The sequence below is a fragment of the Pleurodeles waltl genome, chromosome 10 (genome assembly GCF_031143425.1).
Source record: "Pleurodeles waltl isolate 20211129_DDA chromosome 10, aPleWal1.hap1.20221129, whole genome shotgun sequence".
NCBI classification, from domain to species: Eukaryota; Metazoa; Chordata; class Amphibia; order Caudata; family Salamandridae; genus Pleurodeles; species Pleurodeles waltl.
Window position 1 is genome coordinate 6,987,505 of NC_090449.1, and position 20,098 is coordinate 7,007,602.

General features: G+C 48.2%; 1 protein-coding gene across 1 annotated transcript in view; it reads right to left on the minus strand.

The window, feature by feature from the left end:
* Window positions 1–20,098, minus strand: part of LOC138260684 (mucin-2-like) — a 241,279-nt gene that overhangs the window by 211,331 nt on the left and 9,850 nt on the right. The window contains exons 2-4 of the mRNA XM_069209183.1: window positions 8,343–8,508; window positions 7,853–8,109; window positions 3,061–3,200 (exon numbers count right to left, since the gene is read on the minus strand). Of these exons, the coding sequence (XP_069065284.1) occupies window positions 3,061–3,200; window positions 7,853–8,109; window positions 8,343–8,508 (563 nt within the window). The remainder of the gene's footprint in view (window positions 1–3,060; window positions 3,201–7,852; window positions 8,110–8,342; window positions 8,509–20,098) is intronic.

Below are 20,098 nucleotides of genomic sequence, written 5' to 3' on the forward strand. Positions count from 1 at the left end.
GGAAGGGATCATTAATCTCAGTTAAAACGAGGAAGGCGTCTAACAGTGGTCTGCTCCGGTGCATGCAGCAGCCCTGATCCGTTCTAGCTGCTTAGATGAAGGAACCTTTTATTATCGATTAATTAGCACTCATCATGAAGGTCAATGTGATAACTCCTAGGAAAGTAAGTGAAACTCAGGCTTGTTCTATTCCAGAACCACATCCACATCAGAAAAGGTAACATTATCTGTAAAACTAACCCAAACATTGTGGCTAAAGGTCCTAGGGACAGACATTTTCACCTAATTCTTTTCCATAACCTACAGCTCAACCATTCTCTTGATGTCAAACAATGTCTCAAGTTTCCTCAGAAAAGAACGAAAACTTTCTGTAAATCTGGCCAATTACTTGTAGCCTCCTGAAATGCAAACAAGGATATCTCTTTGTCACAAGGTGTCCCCAGGTGGATCGTCTCTTGCATCTCAACACCATGTTCCTGAGAAGGGAGACAGTCATTCCTCACTCCTCCAGAGTAACAGCAGCCACAACAGCCCTGTTCACACTGGTTTCGAGCTCCCAAAAAGACATTTCCACAGAATACAAGATACCGGAGTGTCACCGTTATTTGTTTGTAGAAGATTGAATAAGCTTAGGATAGTTGGTCCCAAGTACAGAGATTAGTAGATGAAAGAATTTGGGATATTATAGGATTGCTAACAGAAGATTGGCTGAGGTCGTAAGGATTGGCATCAGTTAGGGGGGCCTCCAGATGGTGATGGAAGGGTAAGGGTTTGACTTATTAACATTTGGAAAATTCCTCATCAATTTTCCACCAGCAATAGAGATCTCCCTGATGACATTTTGCAAAGGCTATTGAAACCAAATGTGATAGGGGTAGGGTGCTGGTTCAGGGTTCTTGGCTTCAGTAAGCAAACCTTTCTCTTACCATCACATCTGGATAGAGTTGAAAAGGAGACAAGGCTACGACTGACTTTAAGAGAATGTGGTAGGATCTCACAATTTAGTTATAAAGTGTTTAGAGCAGCAAATCTGAGAAGGATGGAGTTTTTCTCTAGGTGACTACTTTATAATACCCCCTACATGTATTAATAAGTATTATCCGCCTTCTCCTAACAGCTGTTTTAGATATCAGTAAATGAGGAGGGGGCAGTGACATATAATAGCCACCTGTCCACGACTTCTGGCTTTCCGGGATCAAATTTTCCTGTTTTGCGTGATAAACGGAATAATGTTTTTTGTACTGATGTTCATAATATCTTCTTTAGTCATCTTAGGAACAAGACAGTTCTCTCGGGGACAGAGCACATGTACATCTCTGTACCAATGGCTACAGCTTGTTCACTGATATTGTAATTGCGGAGACCGGCGGACACTGTTGTTTAGGAAACTGGACTCTATGGAGTATTTTGTGACAGTCTATGCATAAAGGAATAATCAAATAGATTAATATTGGGGAATTTGGCAACATTTGGTTTTGTAAACTTACTGTTTTGACTTCACTTTATTTAATTTATTTATTCAAAGCTAGAGACTCACGGATTTATTAATATATGAAAGCATTTTAGGGCTTTAGTATTGATTCTTTAATTTCTCATTCTATACAATATATCTCTCTGAGGAGATTGGTGTTTCCAATAATCAACAGAATTTATTTGTATGTATTTTTGAATGACTTTGGCATATAAATACTAAATAAAAACATACAAAAGAGAGATAAAGGATATTGCAGAGCAGCAGCACTCCCTCTAAAATGAAAAAACTGACCAAACTGCAGCTATAGTTTTTCAGCGTTGGTATCGTTCATAGATTCACTTGCAGCCCACGTGCCTCTCCTAATCGTGAGGCATATTATAAATGTGCACAGCGCTAGCTTTGAGACTTAGGAGGAGATGTAGGGGGCGCTCTCTCTCTCCAACTCACTGGCCAGAGTTAGGGGCACATAATGAGGCGGAGAGGATGTATATGTTGTATGATGTTGTTCAATGTTATTGAAGGTAATAGAAAGACTGCAGTTTATCATTAGGGCACTGAGTGCGCCCAGCCTGGCGACCGGGAAGTATTCAAGAATTCTGGTATCATTCAATAAATCTGCATTATATACTGAAGTTTTCTAAATATGTTTCATCTAGTTTGGTATGGAAGGTTTCATTCAGATGTGGCACATATATATATATATACATATATATATATACACTGCACACACACACACTCACAGGGCTAACTTGTCAACCAACTCCTTCATCTCTAAAACTTTTTTCTCATGACCAACGTCTCCTGCCACTCCCTCTCAGTGGCTACCGGTATTAACGTGTTCAACCTCTTCATCTCTACCCCTCTCAGTTCAATGCTAAAAGGTTTTATGGGGCCCATCTCTATAGACGTACTGCTGTCTCCTCAGTGCCAACACAGCCAACCTCCCTATCGCCACCATCAAGGGTTCTGCAAGGCCAGCCTCAACTCTAATCAGTGGGTGAAGGTGCTAACACAGACAGCACTCTATCCCAGAACTCACTCTGTTCCTACCATTTCCAGCTTCAAGATGATCCCATCACTGTGACTGTAGTCATAGGGTGCTGTTGGCAGGATCCTCACCCTTCACGAGGCCAGTGTGTCCAGCCCCACCGCTCCCTCCTCCAATACTGAAGAGTTACCCACTCTAGCTCTCCCATGCTCTTCTCAAGGGGTGAGGGTTTTACAAGGCCACTCTGTGCTCTACCATTCCCTACTGATAGCACGTGTGTTTAAAAACAGCCAACCTTGTCATCGCTACCACTCTCTTCTCAGCCGTTGATGGTGCATCTATAGCCAAAGGGGCTTCCAAATAAAGGCTTTGCCAGACCAGCTTTTCCAACTCTGTGATGTCACTTGACAGGAGGGAGTCGCGTCTGACCGTCCCTCGCTACCTCATTAGAGGCGAGTGAATTGCAAACTCTCTTAACTGGAACCTTCCCATCTACAGAGCTTAGGCTCATCCTCCTCCCTCTGGAAAGCAGTGCCAGTGGTGGACAAACTAGCTGTGTTCTTAAAAAATGGTGCAGTCCAGCGGTCTCAAACTTTACCTGGCAGTGCCCTCTAGTCGTTGCTTTATTCCTGGCACACAGGTCCTGTTGAGTTATGTCAGGCCAGTACCAGAGGCATTCCGACGGCTCCACCAGCTGCACCTGGATGCGGCTGACACCCCCACTCCAGCGCCATGGCTCTGGGAAACAGAAAGGGAGAGACTTTTTTGAAACATCACAGCGCCCTGGGCATTAAGAAAAGGAGAAAGGTATCTTACAGAGCTTACTTTTACACATAAGTTATTCCTGTGGGTACAAGAACAAATCTGCAAGTGCTGGACCGCCTCTCTGTATGCGATGTTAGCATCGTTTCTCATTAGACTGTGCGAACGCATCAGCACCTGCTCAAACATTTAAACAAGATTCCTCAATGCAGAAGCTGGCGATCATGGGCTCTGTACAGAGACGAATCAGAAAGCATATGATCCTTCAGTTAGGGGTCATGTGTGCACATCAAGGGCAGAGAGGGCTGTGGAGCCATCTATAAGCCCCCTCGCCTGAATGCTGCAACTCCCTACTCTGTACCTAATGGACAGATTGGCTTTGGTCACCCTATCCATGCCCCACACCCATTCCTCCTTCGGATTTCGACCCCATCATCCTAGTATAAGTAGTTGTTACCACTGTAAGAGGAAGTCCATGGAAGATGAAACTGACACTTCTGGGAGAAACACAGCTTAGACGAATGCACCAGCAATGGCGCTGATCTAAAGATGGGTCTTCAGAAGATACTTTTAGGTGACATCTATCACTCTCCTTCAGCGCCACTGGAAACAAGGCTGAAGCTCCTGCTCCCTGTTCTTGAAGCTCTTTTTCAGGTGAGTGGTGGTTGACAGATGTCCTTCCTTCGGACAGCCTTCCAGGTAACGGTCTTCTCATGAGCACTGGGTGATGCTCCTTGTGTCGGTGACCTTGGGAGTGGTTCTTTGTGCTGTTTCATACAACTTTTATCTGCCCTGTAGGGTAGACTTGGGGTGTGAATTAGGCATTGGTGGAAGGGAATTATCCATCACAAATTTTATGGATATGCCACCCACTTTATCACGATTCTGTGATATTCTATGGAGATGGTAATAAAGCAGACAGGATATCTGTCAAGTTTGTGACAGAGTATTCCCTCCACCAAGATCGAAATCAGGCGCTTGGTCTTTCCTCATGTTCAGGGTTCACCCCAGATTACTTGTGGAGTATGCTTCCTTTCGATTCTCCTTAATTCTTGCATTTTGTTGCATATTTCTCAGCCCACCATAGACATGTCTCCTGCTGTCTTGAGTACAGACCTTCTAGATTGTAAGTAGCTCTAATCATTTTTTTCATTTTTCATGTTCAAATTATTACCCATACCACCATACTGATCTTGTGCGTATCACCTGGTCCAGCACTGTTAAACAGTTTGGGGAGGATATGGACTTAAGAAAAAACATCATAGTAAAGTCCAGGCAAAGAAATACACAATAAGCCAACTTTCTTTAAGTCTTCAATGATGATGACACTGAAATAGTCAAACTGTGCATATACTCAGAGGGGCTTCGCTGTCTCGCTCTTAAATGCACAGAAGTAGCAGCTGATGAAAAGTGATCTTCAGAATTATGCAGAAGAAATAAGCAAATGGAAAAACCAGCTATGCCATGCAGACTGGATATTCAGGGCTTTCAGAATTCCCCAGGACAGAGGAAGCCCCTCATACCTAACCAGAGAAAGACCCCAATATAAACCCTCAAGCTAGTGTGGTTGTGCCATGAAAGGGAAGCCTGGAGTGACCTCCATGGGAAGAGTCAAAATCAAGTGTTAGTACAGAGGATGACCAAGAAACCCCTTCACACTCAACCCTTCAAGGAAGAAAAAAGGAAGGTGCCGAAGGGTTTCTGCTGTTGCTCCGGCCAAAATCCTGAAGACGACAACAGAGGGGTAGGGCTGGCATGGTCTACGCTCCCTTCAGAGGGGTTAATGCACAGCTGTGATGCGTGGTTTCCTCACTGTGTCACGGCCAACTGTTGGACCTCCTGTGTCACTGTGGACCTTCTGGATTCGGAAGGTGAGAGAGAAGCTCTGGGGCAGGTTGGTCGATGCACCTTCTGCTCCAGCATCAGTCCAGTGCAGATGTATTTGGGAGGCAGCACACAAAAGGTGATGGGAAGAATGCTTGCAATCTGTCTAACCACCGCCCACGTCTGGGCATACCCATGCTACTAAGGGCAGTACATGAAACACAGAAAAGGTGATGGGAGGAATGCTTGCAATCTGTCTAACCCCGCCCACGTCTGGGCATACCCATGCTACTTAGGGCAGTACATGAAACAGAAAAGGTGATGGGAGGAATGCTTGCAATCTGTCTAACCACTGCCCACGTCTGGGCATACCCAAGCTACTTAGGGCAGTACATGAAACACAGAAAAGGTGATGGGAGGAATGCTTGCAATCTGTCTAACCCCGCCCACGTCTGGGCATACCCATGCTACTAAGGGCAGTACATGAAACACAGAAAAGCTGATGGGAGGAATGCTAGCTTTTGTGAGTTCCATGTATCGCCCTAGGTGGCGTGGCTGTGCCCAGACGTGGGTCCTGTGCACACTGTGTCACTGGGATCAAGCTGCACCTGACTGAGGAGCCCTAACTAGGGTGAAACTGGACCTGGGTTGCTTGTGTTCCAGTTCAGGGAGGACCTGGCCGGGCAGTTAACGTTGGAGCATTCCCACTGGAGCAGCGTCAAGGCTGATTTGCGTATGGCTGGGTCTGATCTGAGGTGGCGTGGTGGGCAAAAGAACAATGGGTTGGGATGCGACCCGAGCGATTGCCAGTGGTTTCACCTGTTGCAAGCATCATCCCATCACCTTCTGTGTGTTTCATGTATTTGGGATGCAGCACATAAAAGAGAAGAGCATTTGCAGCCGTGTGCTGTACAACGATTGTTCATCCTGAAAACACTGAGTAGCCCTCACTTAATTTGTTGCAGCAGGCGTTCAGATTCTGTAAGGATTCTTTAGGGTAAAGCTTAGGATCCCTCTGGGGATTTCAATACAATACTTAAGGAAATCTGTGGGGTTTCCAGGTATTCAAGACTGTGTTAGGAGTTAAGGATTTAGAATTGATTTAGAGACTGAGGGGGTGATTTATATGTTGGCGGTATGTATACCCGGTTGCAACAACGAGTATACACACCACCGACATGACAGGCTGCCCGCCCGATTTAAATGCAGACCTTAAGTTTGGACACGGTGGAGATGACACTGCTTCTGCTGTGGCCAAACTTCTCCGACAGCCCTGAGAGTAAGAGCTGTTGGAGAAATGGCTACCTTTCCACCTGCCCAATTTAGAAGGGCAGACATGTAGCCAGCATAAAAACATTACAATGCTCCCCATGCCAAGGGAGAATATTCCCATGGCGGGGAAGTACCATATTTTTCCTTTGCAAAAAGATAATCCAGTTTTGGGATTTTCTTTTTGTAAAGATAAAAAGTACTCTGTGCTACAGGGCTGTGTCCTGCTGACGCAGCTCTAAAGCAAACTGAAAAACGCACAGGCAGGAGCAGCCATGCGAGTGTTTGCTGCCAATGCTTTTATAAATGACTGGCTGCTTGGTGGTCATGTATGAATTAGATAGGTGGTCCCTCGTCCCTCCGTCAGGGGACGGCGTAATTTACTCTGTCCACATGGTGGAACGGCAGGCCATCTGCCTATATATAAATCGCCCCCTAAGGGTTGACAACAGCCAACCCTGCTCAAGAGAAAGTCTGACTGAACTGCAGCCCTGTGCCCACATCTGCCCGCTGCTAGCTCACCTCTGCTCATGAGGCCTTTGTCTGCCCAAATCCATTTGCCCTTGGCCTTTGCATTCCTTTTTGCACAGGATACCAGTTTTTCAGCAGTGGGTCCTCGCCTCACTCCTGCCTTTCTTGAGGGAGCAGGCAGTTCTTCACCAGCTGTCCACACCGCAGCAGGCCTGTCTTGGGCACTGCTGGTCCACTGACAGCAGACAATGAGGGTTCCCAAGGCTTGACTGTCCCTGGCATCCAGCACACCCCTGGAAGCAGGAGGGGAGGTGGGACACTGCAGGCAAACAGACTAAAGTCTCCAGAAGACCCTGGCCTCCAAGATGTTGTGTTTGCCATCATACCCAGAATAAACATCCAAACCTGAACGCTGTTTGTGTGTGGAGCAAGGAGCAGCCTGGGGTGTGGGCAGATACAAAGGTGTGCATGGGGGCACCTTATGCCCAGGTCTATTTGGGAAGCAACGGTGCACTGAACATAGAAGTAGGAACCGCGCATCCATTTACACCGCATGCATTTACGACACAGTCACTACTTAGTCTGCAGTCTTTACTACGCAGCTACTACCCCGACTGCGACATTACCACGCAAGCCGTTACAGCAACTCGCCTTAGGGGGCGCTAGACTTTGGAATAGTATAAATTACTCCAGTCTGCGCAACAGTAGGGAGGGTGCTGGATTTAAAAATTCTACAACAGTCCAACAACGCGCCGCTGAAAACAAGTCATTGTAACGACTTGCAGGTTAAAGGAACACGTGTTAACGTCGCTGTCGGGGTAGGACTGTGTTGTAAAGGAAGGTCATTGTGACTGCCGGCAAAGGACGTTTCCCTGGCAGGACAGAGTATGAGTAAGCAGCTTGGAGGTTTATGCTCAGCTTCCTGAACAAATACTTTACAGCTACTCTACTTGGCATCCTACATTTGTCAGTAAATGAAATCCCCTTCTTTGACAGAGTCAGGCAGGCTGTTCTTGGCTCCAGACTGAATTCAGAGCTGTGATCAGTGCACGGTGGTCACCTACCTTCGTCTAGGGCCTGTACTCCCAGGATCCAGCAGGTGTGTGTGGCTCCCAGCAGGTTGTGGTCATCTGCAGGCCAACAGGCTGGCCATAGGTTCTGGTGGAAGGCCAGCGGCTCCCTCAGAAGAATGAGGCCAATGTCAAACATTGATGGTCTGTCCCCAGGGCCGGAGGTGTATTCCAGGTGGATGATGGCGCGGTCCACCTGCATGCCCGGCACACCACTTAGGATTCTGCTTCCCGACACTCGACTCTGCTTCCTGGTAGAGAGAATACAGCACAGTGTGAGGATACAAGCTCTCAAAGACTAGATGCAGTGCCAGGACCACAGTAAGAAAGCCTTCTTCCCCAGAAGATATCTGACACCTGAGCTCTGTCTCAGAGACCTTGAGAACTGGTGGTTGCCAAGGACCCTGTGAGTTCATGCCCATCCTCCCTCCTACCCCAGGCCATGTCAGACCCTGCCAACTGTTGACAACTGACTTGTACTCACGTCATGACAAGGCAGCTGGCAGCTGTTATTATCCACCACTTGTCAATGATGGAGCCTTCACAGATCTGCCCGTTTCCAGCCACTGAGACCAGCCAGGGGATGTCCGAAGCTGCTGGGTACTTCCTGCCGGAGAAAGCCCTTCCCCGGTGGTTACGGATGCCGCAGTCTGAAAGGAACAAGGAAGTGATCACATGACTCAGAAGTGCTTGCTCTCCTCTTAAAATTTCAGATGGCACGAGGCACCATATCTTCATTTAGTCGAATCTGATGAAAATGTAGGCGTAAGCTCTGCCTAGTATCATGTGAAGTCCATCTCTGTCAAAACCTGAGCTCTGGGGGCAGCAGCCCTGAAGCATCTGAGGCCTTCCGACACCAGCTCTCCCAAGGCCGCAATCCTTCAGACACCAACTATGCCAACATCTCAGGTCTTCGGACACCAAGAGCCTGATTTAGAGTTTGGCGGAGGAGTTACTCCACAAACGTGACGGATATCCTGTTCGTCGTATTACAATTTCGATAGGCTATAATGGAATCGTAATACGACGGACGGGATATCCGTCACATTTGTGATGGAGTTACCCCTGCTGACAAACTCTAAACCAGACCCCAACTCTGCAGACAACTGAGGTCTTCAAGAAGACAATCTTCTTACATCTTCAGACACCAAAGTCTGTCAATAACTGGTCTGTACCAGACACCACTTGTGGCCCCACAGCAAGACTTCATACATCAGAATAAGAAGTGTACAAAAGGAAAAAAACAAACAAGGTGGCACGCCTTTTCCATCTACGCAACCGGGATCTGGCACAACATCCCTTTATCTATCTGGACCGGCCCAACGCTACCTCAATCTAGAAAGAGTTGAAGACACCTCTTTAAAGAACAGAACATCACAATGCATCACCCATCCACGACCCAGCTTCCTCTCCTCTAACGCTCGTGGGCTTCATGCTTGTCTCTAACGAGGTATAGTGCTCCCTACCTTTTGGCTTGGGTCTCTATCGCAATCCTATATACATACGCCAGCTGAGCCCTTATCGATGCTCTTCATCTTGATTCAAACTTTGCACAGACAATAGCTCTGCCAGCAGTGGCTCAACCCGGAGCTCTTCAGACACCACCTGTGCCTGCCTTTGAGTTCTTCAACTAGAGCTGGTCACACAGTAACTACACCGCTATCTCACTTCTTCACCCAGACACCTAATCATCAGCACCGGAAAACCTGTTCAGACACCAGCTCTGCAAATCCACAACTCTTCAGTCCCCGACGCTGCTGTGTTTTTTACCCATTCACTAAGTCTAGTGAGTCCTCAGATTTTTACACACCAACCCTGACAACACGTGAGCTCATCATCCACAACCCAGCTCTATCCATTAATCAGCGCTTTAGTCAGACACAAACTCTCCTAAATCTTCAGATCTTCAGAAACCTTCCCTGTCAATACCTGGTCTCATCACCCTGAAACCAGCTCTATCCAGGACCCACCTCTTCATCCAGGCACAAACTCTACATAATCCTCAACTATTACTCCACCAAAGCTCAATTCTTCACACTTCATCCGTTCGAAAACATCAGCCCTTCAGTAAACACCTCTTCCAATGAACGGGACCTTCACTGTGCCCAGAGCTCAGCCCCTAGCTGAGAAATTACATCCAGCAAACTTCACCCAACTCAACCCATGAAACGGTCCCCTCGCCTCACCTGTCATTCCATGCGGCAGCCCCAGGTTTTAATTTTGTTTGGGCTCACCTGCACACTTGAACCTTAACACTGGGACACTGCTGTCAATACAAAATGTAGGGGCTCTGACCCCTAAAACATGTTGAAATTTGCTTAAAGCTTGAGTGTTACATTTAATTTTCATATAAGGCCTTAGTGTATGGGGCAAAAATACACCCGAGGCATGCAAAGTTAAAGGACTATAGCACCTATTGTGCCATCAACTACAACTGCAGTGAAAACGTGGCTTCAGGCCAGCTCTGTGCAGCCTGACAACAGCAGCTGAAACACTGCTGCCTACACCTGTCAAAACACCCTTTCAACTAATAGGAAATCTTATTTTAAATATTAAATAAATCTCCCCTAATCGCACCATGCTGCCCACAAGGCAGGTATTACCTACTGGCGGTCGCCACTAGGTAATGATATATATATATATATATATAAATATATATGTGTGTGTATATATATATATATATAAAATCTCCATCCCTGCAGGCGATCACCACTAGGTATAGTTACAACCATGTTTCCATTGAAAAAGCGCTTTTTGACTTGCCTATATTTTTGGCACCGTTTGACAAATCTCAATTAAATGTTCCCCAAAAAAGTGCCCCAGTGATTCTTGTTGCGCAGGGAAAGTTTTGAAGTGATCCGTCAAGTGAGGGGCGGGATAAAGGGTGGTAAAAAAGGTGCATTTCTCATGTTAAATCCCATAGGAGCTTTGAACACCACTACAGCCCGAACCACTGACCGTAATTACACCATATTTGGCAGAAAGCTCTAGCTGTTGGTGCACAGATTATACCTTTTGGTATTTGGTGTAAATCCGTTCAGTAGTTTTTGAGATATTAAAGGAAATCCAAATTTGTATATATATGGCAATGACAAGTTTGTGAATAATGACAAGCTGGTGCAGGGAAATGCAGAGCTCTGATTGGCTGCCAACACTTCAACCAGGAAGTGTTGGCAGCAGTCTTGGGACTCGGCTTCAGCTGAGTCCCAGAAAAGAAAAAACCCACAAAAAACAAAAAGGGACCAGGATAGGTACACCCTGACCCCTTAGCTCTGGTGTTAGAATCCCATAGGGACCCCACCGGAGCAAAAAAGCACTTTGAAAAAATAGTTTGACCCCAATTCGCAGTGAATCTGTGAATTTGCTGCAAAAATGTAAGAAAAAAACAAGCCCAGGCTCCTGTGCTTGTTTTTTTTGTTTTTTTTAAGCCCCTGAGTGGCGCAGATCCCTGGGGCATGTTAAAAATAAGGAGGGGGTGCACGGGGCCACCTCCTGGACTTATTGTTGCCCCGGGGATTGCAACCTCCCCAATGCTTTATTGAAATGTGATTGAGGGTGCTACGCGCCCCCCCAGGGACCGTCACCTCCTCTGGGCTACAATAAAAAAATTGAAGGGGATCCGTTGCGGACCCCCAAGCACCAGGGACCACCACTTCCTCAGGGCAAATAGAATGGTGGAAGGGGGCCATGCAGCATCCCTTTAGGAGCCATTGATGGCCCTGGGAGTTGCCAATCCCCAGGGCCGGCTCCTGCTATGTCCTGGCATGCCCACCCCCGTGACATAGCTGTTTGCTTTTGCTTGGTGGGAGCTTTGACACATCCTGCCAAGCAAAAGCAAAGAATGTCTGCTTTCTCACCACGGGAGCTGTCAAACAGCTCCCGCTAGCAGAAAGCAGAGTTTTCATCTCTTTCCCTGCTCGAATATGTGTGTGCAGGGAAACAGATTAAAACATTGCTTCCACAAGCAGGCATGTGGGAACCCGGCTAGGACCGTGGGGGCCTTGAGGCTCCTCCCGTGGTCCTATCACTCTCTCTCTCTCTCTTCCATCCCAGAAGATCGTCATTGCAATGGTCTCTCCATGAAATGAATTCAGGGAGTCAGAGTAGCAAAATGTTTGGTACAAATGTTATAGTTACATTTGTATGCAGAGCAGAACATAGTCACTTCTGGCCTAATGGTCAAGGTCTTGTGCTGTCACTCAGTAGGCTGAAGGTTCTAATCCTAGCATCGCTTGGCAGCGTGCTTGTTTATTTACCAGTGTTTTGACTGTTAAACCTTCTAAGTGATAAAACATTCACGTTTCTTTCCAATCACATGTGTGGGTTGACTGTCATAGGTGTGTCTGGAAGCATGATAGTAAGGACTCACCTATGGCCTAAAAGTTAAGGTGGCAGACCCTCACGCTGAAAATTGAGGGTTCTACTCCAGGTGTGCCCGTGGTTGTTTCCCTTCTTTAATTTCTTTTAAACTTCAAAAGTTTAAGGTTCATTCTGAAAGGTGATCTGACTCTTTAATTGACAAATACATTTTTCTTTTCAATGTTTCAATGTGTTCAAAAATATCTCATTCTAAGTATATCATTCATCAAAGCCTAAAAAACTCTCTATCTCTCTCCCTCTCGTGCTCAGAAGCTGTTGAGGCCCTTTTACCTCCGCTAGATCTGCTTTCGCCAAGACGAATGCACAAAGTGCATTCCCTGTTTGGCACAAAGTCTATAAATTACTACGATGCAGGTGATGAGATTGGCCAACCATATCACAAGGACAGTTCGTATGACAATCTGCAGAAGGCTAGCAGCCTTAACCCCTCTTCTGAGTCAGGGCTCCTCTCACTCTCTGGTCTTGCCACAGAGGAGAGCGGTTCTTACACTGTGGTAATGCATAGGGCGGTCAAAGCCCTTGACTCCCAGCTCCCCGCATTGGAGGTCAAGATTGCTGTCCTCACAGAAGTCCTTCAGCCAGTGCAAGCATCCACTAAGCTCCTCTTACCTATTAACGATGCCCTCATGGATACTTTGTTGGGAGCATGGACCAAACCTTGTTTATTTCCCCTGCAGTCAACCACCAGATTGCACAATGCCTATGCCTGGCCATGGGCGACCTTGTGTTTTAGTCTCAGCATCCCTCTCCTGAAAGCTTGGTGATGCAGGTGAGTGCAAGCATGACTAACCCAAATAAGTTACCTACTTCTATGACTAATAGGGGGTTAAAGCAGTTGAGACGTTTGGGAAAAGAGTCTTCTCATACACCAGCTTGGCTCTTTGATCACTGCATGCCAAATGCCCTTTGGAATGCTATTCCCATGTCCTTTGGGATTTGGTGGCTCAATTCCTCCCAGATGTCTCTCAAGATCTTCAACCTGTCCTCATCCCGACCGTACAGGATGGTTGTTTAATTCTCTGTGGCCTGGACACCACTGAATCCACTGGGCAGACCATTGGCAAGTGTCACCATTCTCCACCATGCTTGGCTGCTGTCGACCAGGCAATGTACAGTCGTCCCTCATAGACATGTTGTTCAACTGGACTGGCATGTTTGGGGACAAGGCAGACTCTGCTCTCGAGTGGTTCAAGGAGAGCAAGGCCACAGCACAGTCCCTCAACTTGTCTGCCCCACTTCACCAAGTGCATCAGCCATAATGCTCATTTTCTGGCATTCGCAGAGGTGCCCCATACCACCAACCAATCCAACCTCCACAAGGTGCCCAGCAGTTTCGTGGTTAAGGCCATGGTGCCCACTCACCCCTGCAGTCAAGGTCAATGGATCACCTAGTCCACTACACCCCTACAGCTCTAACTGCCAAACCCTTTTTGCACTTAAGGGAGGACTGTTTCCCTGTGGGAACCAGGAATCAGATCAGATGATTCTTGCTGGGTTGGCAGGTCATAACATCGGACAGGTGGGTCCTGCAAGTTGTTTGGAAGGGCTATGCCCTACCCTACCTTTCAATGCTACTGCACCTTCCACCAACCTGCCAGCGACTGATGGAGGACCATGGCTCTGTTTTGTGGCAAGAAGTACAAGCTTTTGGTCAAAGGGGCTATCAAGTGGGTGCCCATGTCAAAAGTAGGACATAGTTGTAATTCCCACTACTTTCTGGTGTTCAAGAAGGAAGGAGGCCTACGCCTGATTTTAGACTTGCGCCCTGTCAATGCATTCAACCAGTCAATCAATATTTGTAAAGCTACTCATCTGTGAGGGTCCCAAGGCGTTGGGGGGGGAAGGGAGGGGCTTCATCCGATGAGCCACATCTTGAGGTTCTTCCTCAAGATGGTGAACGACGTGCTTTGTCTGAGGTGCAGGGGGAGGTTATTCCAGCTCTTTGCTGCAGTGTAGGTGAAAGATCGTCCTCCAGCGATTGTTCTGCGGATGTGAGGGACGGTGGCCAAGGCCATCTGGGCAGAGCAGAGGGATCTGGCGGGGTGTAGAAGGAGACGTAGTAGTTCAGGTAGTCTGGTCCTGCATTGTGTATGGCCGTGAACGTGTGGGTGAGAAGCTTGAAGGTGATTTGTTTCTCGACAGTAGCCAGTGGAGGGTCCTTAGGTCTTGGGAGATGTGTTGTCTGCGAGGAAGGTCCAGAATGAATCTGGTGGTGGCGTTCTGGATGAGTTGAAGTTTTCTTGATGTTCCTAAATGAGATGCCGGTGTAGAGGGCATTGCCGTAGTCAAGCTTGCTTGTGACTAAGGCGTGGGTGACTGTCCTGCGACAGTCTGCTGGTATCCATCTGAAGAACATCAGAAGTTTGCGAAGTGTGTGCCAGCAGCAGGAGGCGACTGAGTTTACCTGGCGGGTCATGGATTGGTGAGGAATCGAAAATGATTCCTAAGTTGCGGCCTTGCTCGGTCGGCGCAGGGGGATGGGGGTGCTTAGGGATGTGGGCCACCAGGAGTCGTCCCAAGCTGAGGTGGAGTTTCCGAAGATGATGCGCTCCGTCTTGTCAGAGTTGAGCTTTAGGCCGCTTTCTCTCATCCAGGTGGCGACGGCTTCCATTCCTGAGTGAAAGTTCCTTTTGGCCGTGTCCGGGTCTTGGTGAGGGAAATGATGATTTGTGTGTCATCGGCCTATGACGCAATGTTCATACAGTGGCTCCTGATGATGGCAGCAAGAGGGGCCATGTATAAGTTGAACAATGTGGGACTCAGTGAGGACCCTTGGGGTACTCTGCAGTTGACTCCTATGGGTCTGGAAGTGTAGGATGGGAGTCTGACCCTCTGTGTCCTCCCAGAGACGAATGAGTGGATCCGTTTTCTGTGGATTCCTATGTCGTGGAGTCTGGTGCGCAGAGTGCTGTGGGAGACCATGTCAAATGCTGCTGAGAGGTCGAGGAGTATGAGTGCTACGGTGTGGCCACGGTTTAGGAGTAATCGGACGTCATCAGTGGCTGCCAGGAGTGTTGTCTCCTTGCTGTGATTACTGCGGAAGCCAGATTGGGAGCTGTCCAGGGAGTTGTTGGCCTCAATGAAATTCCGTAGTTGTGCGTTGATTGCTTTCTCAAGTACTTTGGTGGGATAGGGAAGCAGCGAGATGGGCCAAAGGTTTCTTTAGGAGAGGGTGTATTTCGGTGTGTTGCCAGTCCTCTGGGAAGGAGAAATTTAAAATGCTTATGGTGGCTCGGGTCTCGTCCACTCCGACTCTGGAGACTAGATGATGGCTTTGGACCTGCAGATTGTCTATTTCCATATACCAGTCTTGTAGGCCCATTGTCGCTACCTGCAATGCATGGTGGGGCAGGAGGACCTTTAGTTTGCTGTGAACCCCTTTGGTCTTACTAATACCCATGGGGTGTTCACAAAAGTGATGGCGGTGGGACCAGCACATCTTGAGCGGTTACAGGTCATGGTCTTTCACTATCTCAACGACTCGGTTTTTAAGGAGGCCTTAACTACTTCCAGACGACAGTGAATCACCTGGCATCTTTGGGGTTCACTATCAGTCACACCTGACTCCTGCTCAGACACTCACCTTCACGGGAGCCATTCTAGACACAGTTGTGTTTCATTCTTTTCCCTGTGAACGTGAGCCCAGGACATTCTGGCTATGATCCCAATCTTTCGGCCTTGGACCTGGATGTCATTGAGGTCAACTCCGAAGCTGCTCGAAATAATGGCCTCCTGCATCATGCTAGTCAATTATGCCAGGAGGCATACAGGGGCTGTGCAGTGGGATCTGAAGTCTCAATGGACCCAACCTCAAGGGGACCTCTCAGACCATATTCAGATTTCAGAGGAGACTGCAAAAGATCTGCAGTGGTGGTTACTGGACCAGGATTGAGTCAGAAGCAGGCCCTCCCTTTTCCATACCCAAAGCCGACAGTGGTGACAGGTGCATTGCTTCTGGGCTGTGGTGGCCATCTGAGAGAGGTAGAGATAAGACGCCTCTGCTCTCCAGCAACGGCCCGGCTCCCTATCAAACTTCTGAAGTTGAGGGCCATCCACCTGGCCTTGAAAGCCTTCCTTCCATCCATCAAGGGAAGGCTCGTACGGGTACTCACGTACAGCACCACTGCCATGTGGCACTGCAACAAACAGGGAGGAGTGGTATCCTGGGCCCTGTGCCAGGAGGCCTTGTGCCTCTGAAGCTGGCTGGACCACCAAGGAACCTTCCTAGTTGTGAACCACCTGACAGGATCTTTGAATGCCGGGGTGCATGAGCTCAGAAATCAGCGTCTAGTGGATCACAAGTGGCAGTGATACCCGTAGGCGGCGCAAGGCCTCTTCTGCGAATGGGGCGAAGCCTTACTCGATCTGTTCACCATTGATGAGAACGCACAATGTCAGCAGTCATGCACGTTGGAGTTTCCATGGTGTTTCTCACCCAGAGATGCATTCCACCTTGAGTGGACTATATGCCTTCCCATTGATATCACTACTACCACGAGTTCTTGAGAAGATCAGGACCGGATTAGCCAACTAGATCCTAGTGGCCCTGTGTTAGAAATTGGTTTCTGGTTGGCTATGGTATGCACCTCAACCAGGCAGAACCCACCACTCTAGTCAGGGCAAGTGAGTTAAACACCAAAGATAATCTAATCTGTGCTCACCCCATGGTAGCTTGGCACAGAGCGGTCAGGTTTATCCCCAGAGGCAATGTGACAAGCATTTGTGCAACACACCCACACCTCTGACACAGTAAATACACGACAAAAGAGACTCCATGCAGGATTGTATCTCAAAATATGCTTCTATATCGTATATCTCCTTAGATAGAAAATGACATAAACCATAAATGCATGAATCATAAATACTTTGCATCGAATGCCATTCAGATTATGAAAAAGTAGGTGAATTACCATAAGTCATTATCAAATCATAAATACTGTGCAGATTACATAAATACTGAAGTTGTATTCGTTAGCCTGACAGGGGTAAGACAAAAATGGCATTCATTATGCCATTAATGCAGGGGATGCACGCTAGCTTGGGGAAAATCACATAACTTGCAGCGAGGGCTGTTGGAGGCTGGCCATCTATGTAGTGCACAAAATCGAGTACACTATGCAGAGGGTCACGTTGGCTTCCAGAGGTAAACATTAGACCACCTAATAAAAAATAAAAATAAAAATAAAAATTTGCACTTGTATAGCGCACTACTCACCCGTTAGGGTCTCAAGGCGCTGTACTCATACCGCTATGGAACCCCTCCTGGCTTTTCCCTGTGAGGTGCCCACTCCTGGGCACCCCCAGGGTGAAGCCAGGCATCCAAGCGCTGTTGGGGCCGTTGTGGAGATTAAGCAAGCTATTGCCCAGAGTTGCAGAGTGGGACCCATTAATTAGATTAGGCACCGAGGCGAGAATTATCTGGTCCAAGGGAATTGAGCCCAAGACCTGCCGAAGCGGGACTTGAACCCTGGTCTTGAGCCAGATCTCTGCTTCAGGGTCTGCCGCTCTAACCATTGTGCCACACTTCTCCACTAATGCTCCAATTGTTAAGGTAGCTGGTCGAGCAGTTAGGCTAATCAAGGGACTGTACGACGAAACAACGACTTCAAAAACAACTACTGCCTTAACAACGAGGTCGGAACACCGACCTCGTTGCTACTACTAATGATTTTACCACGAATGCCTTAACAACGATATTTCGTTGTAAAGGCATTCCTGATAAAATCATTAGCAATAGGCACCATTCACCCTACATCCCTCACCCCACCCCGCCCAACCCCACCCCAAAACCTAAAACCCTCTGACCCCCCACCCACTTCCCAAAACCAAAAACGCCCCACCCCCCCAACCCCACCCCAAAACTTAAAACCCCCTGACCCCCACCCACTCCCCAAAACCAAAAATGCCCCACCCCCCCAACCCCACCCCAAAACCTAAAACCCCCTAACCCCCACCCACTCCCCAAAACCAAAAACGCCCCACCCCCCCAACCCCACCCTAAAACCTAAAACCCCCTGACCCCCCACCCACTCCCCAAAACCAAAAACGCCCCACCCCCCCAACCCCACCCTAAAACCTAAAACCCCCTGACCCCCCACCCACTCCCCAAAACCAAAAACGCCCCACCCCCCCAACCCCACCCCAAAACCTAAAACACCCTGAGCCCCCACCCCCTCCCCAAAACCTAAACCCACCACTTACCTTCGCCAACTCACTTCTTTGTACCTTAACCACGCATGTTCGTTGTTCAGAACATACGTAGTTAAGGCACAAAAAACCGGAGTCGTGGTTAAAAAAAGCATTGTTGCGCTTTCGTTAACCATGACTTTCGGAGAAAAAAAAGTCGTAAAAAAGGATGTTCCCCTAATCAAGGAGATGTGCTGAGCATTTGCTGTACTCACAAATCCAAACATGCACCACACACACTCAATGAATAACTCAAGACCAGAATTTATAGAAATACTTCAGACTTTTATATAAATTTTAAGATCAACATCTTTAGAATACGTTAAGTACTTTTCAAGTTATGACTTTTTGACGTTTTAGCAACATTTGTCTTTCTGTGCGTAATTACACACATTGGAATCAATGCACAGTCACCTTTAAAAATGCAGTAAACATCACACAGTTGAGTTACCAATCTCTTTTCTTGCAGGGTGGCCGGAGTGGTCGGTGGGCACACTGTGCCAGCTGGAGAGTCTCGGGGAGTTCCTGGTTCCGGCAGGAGCAGCATTGGAGAAGTTCTTGGCACAGGGCCACCTGGAGAGGCCACTTGGAAAAGGAGCTTGTTTGCAGAGTTAAAGATGGTACCTTGGGGTCCACTTGGGCTGTCGAGGTTGCACAGGGTTGGGGACCCGGGGCACACAGTAGATCCTGCGATGCAAGGCCCAGGGCGGCCAGGTGCAGGGCGTTTTGGAGGTCTTGGGTGCTGTGCGCAACTGAGTCCTCTGGAGCTGGAGGTGAGTCTCTTTGAGGGCGGCTTACAGGTCAACGAGGGCACTCTGGTTGGAGGTCCAGGATGTTCCTGAATTCCCTCGACTGGGGCTTCCTCCTGATCCCTTTTCAGCTCTGGGGGAGCTGGTTTTCTGCTTGTCCGACGTCAGCTGACCAGTACCCAGGGTATTACTGTAACTCGGACACTAGAGGGTGCAGTGTCACCAAACTTGGCACAGCTGTGGGTCACATCTGGGCAGTCATCGGGGTGTCATCGGGTCTGGCTGTGACTTCCAGTCGCGGAGATATCAGCCGGTCAGTGAAGTGACCCTCACTGGTTTGTTGGTCCTTTGCAGTTTTCTTGATTTTCTTGAGTGGTGCCTCCACTCAGGAGGGAGATTTAGGCTATTTGCAAAGCCTGGAGGTCCTCTGGGGCTTTTCAGGTTGGTCCAGTGATCAGCTGCTCCGCATTGAGGATTGTTGGGCTCTGATGCAGCAAGCAGGGATCTTGGAGCAGCAGGTCCTCGGTTCTCGTCCTGGCGAGTTTTTTGGTGCGGTCTTCTTTCTTCCTGTTCAAACTACATATTTGGTCTAGGGGAGCCCGCTAAATACTGAATTTAGTGGGCGTTTTAGGGGGACCTGGGTAGTGTCCAATGGGACACTTACCATTGGGTGGCTACACCCACAGCAGTGACCACTTCCTGTGGGACGGGTCACTTCCCTAAACCTCATTGGCTACTTTCCTCCATTCCAACATGGATATAAATGAAACAGAGGGTCCACTTCGCATGCAAGCCCTTAGGGTTCGTGCATGCTCAGTGATGCCACTCCTCCTACCCTTTGTCTGGTTTCCCACCTTTGCTCCCGCCCAAAGTGGGGGGGTTCAAAGGGGGAAGCTTTCTGCTGCTAGCAGCAGGCCTGGGGGCT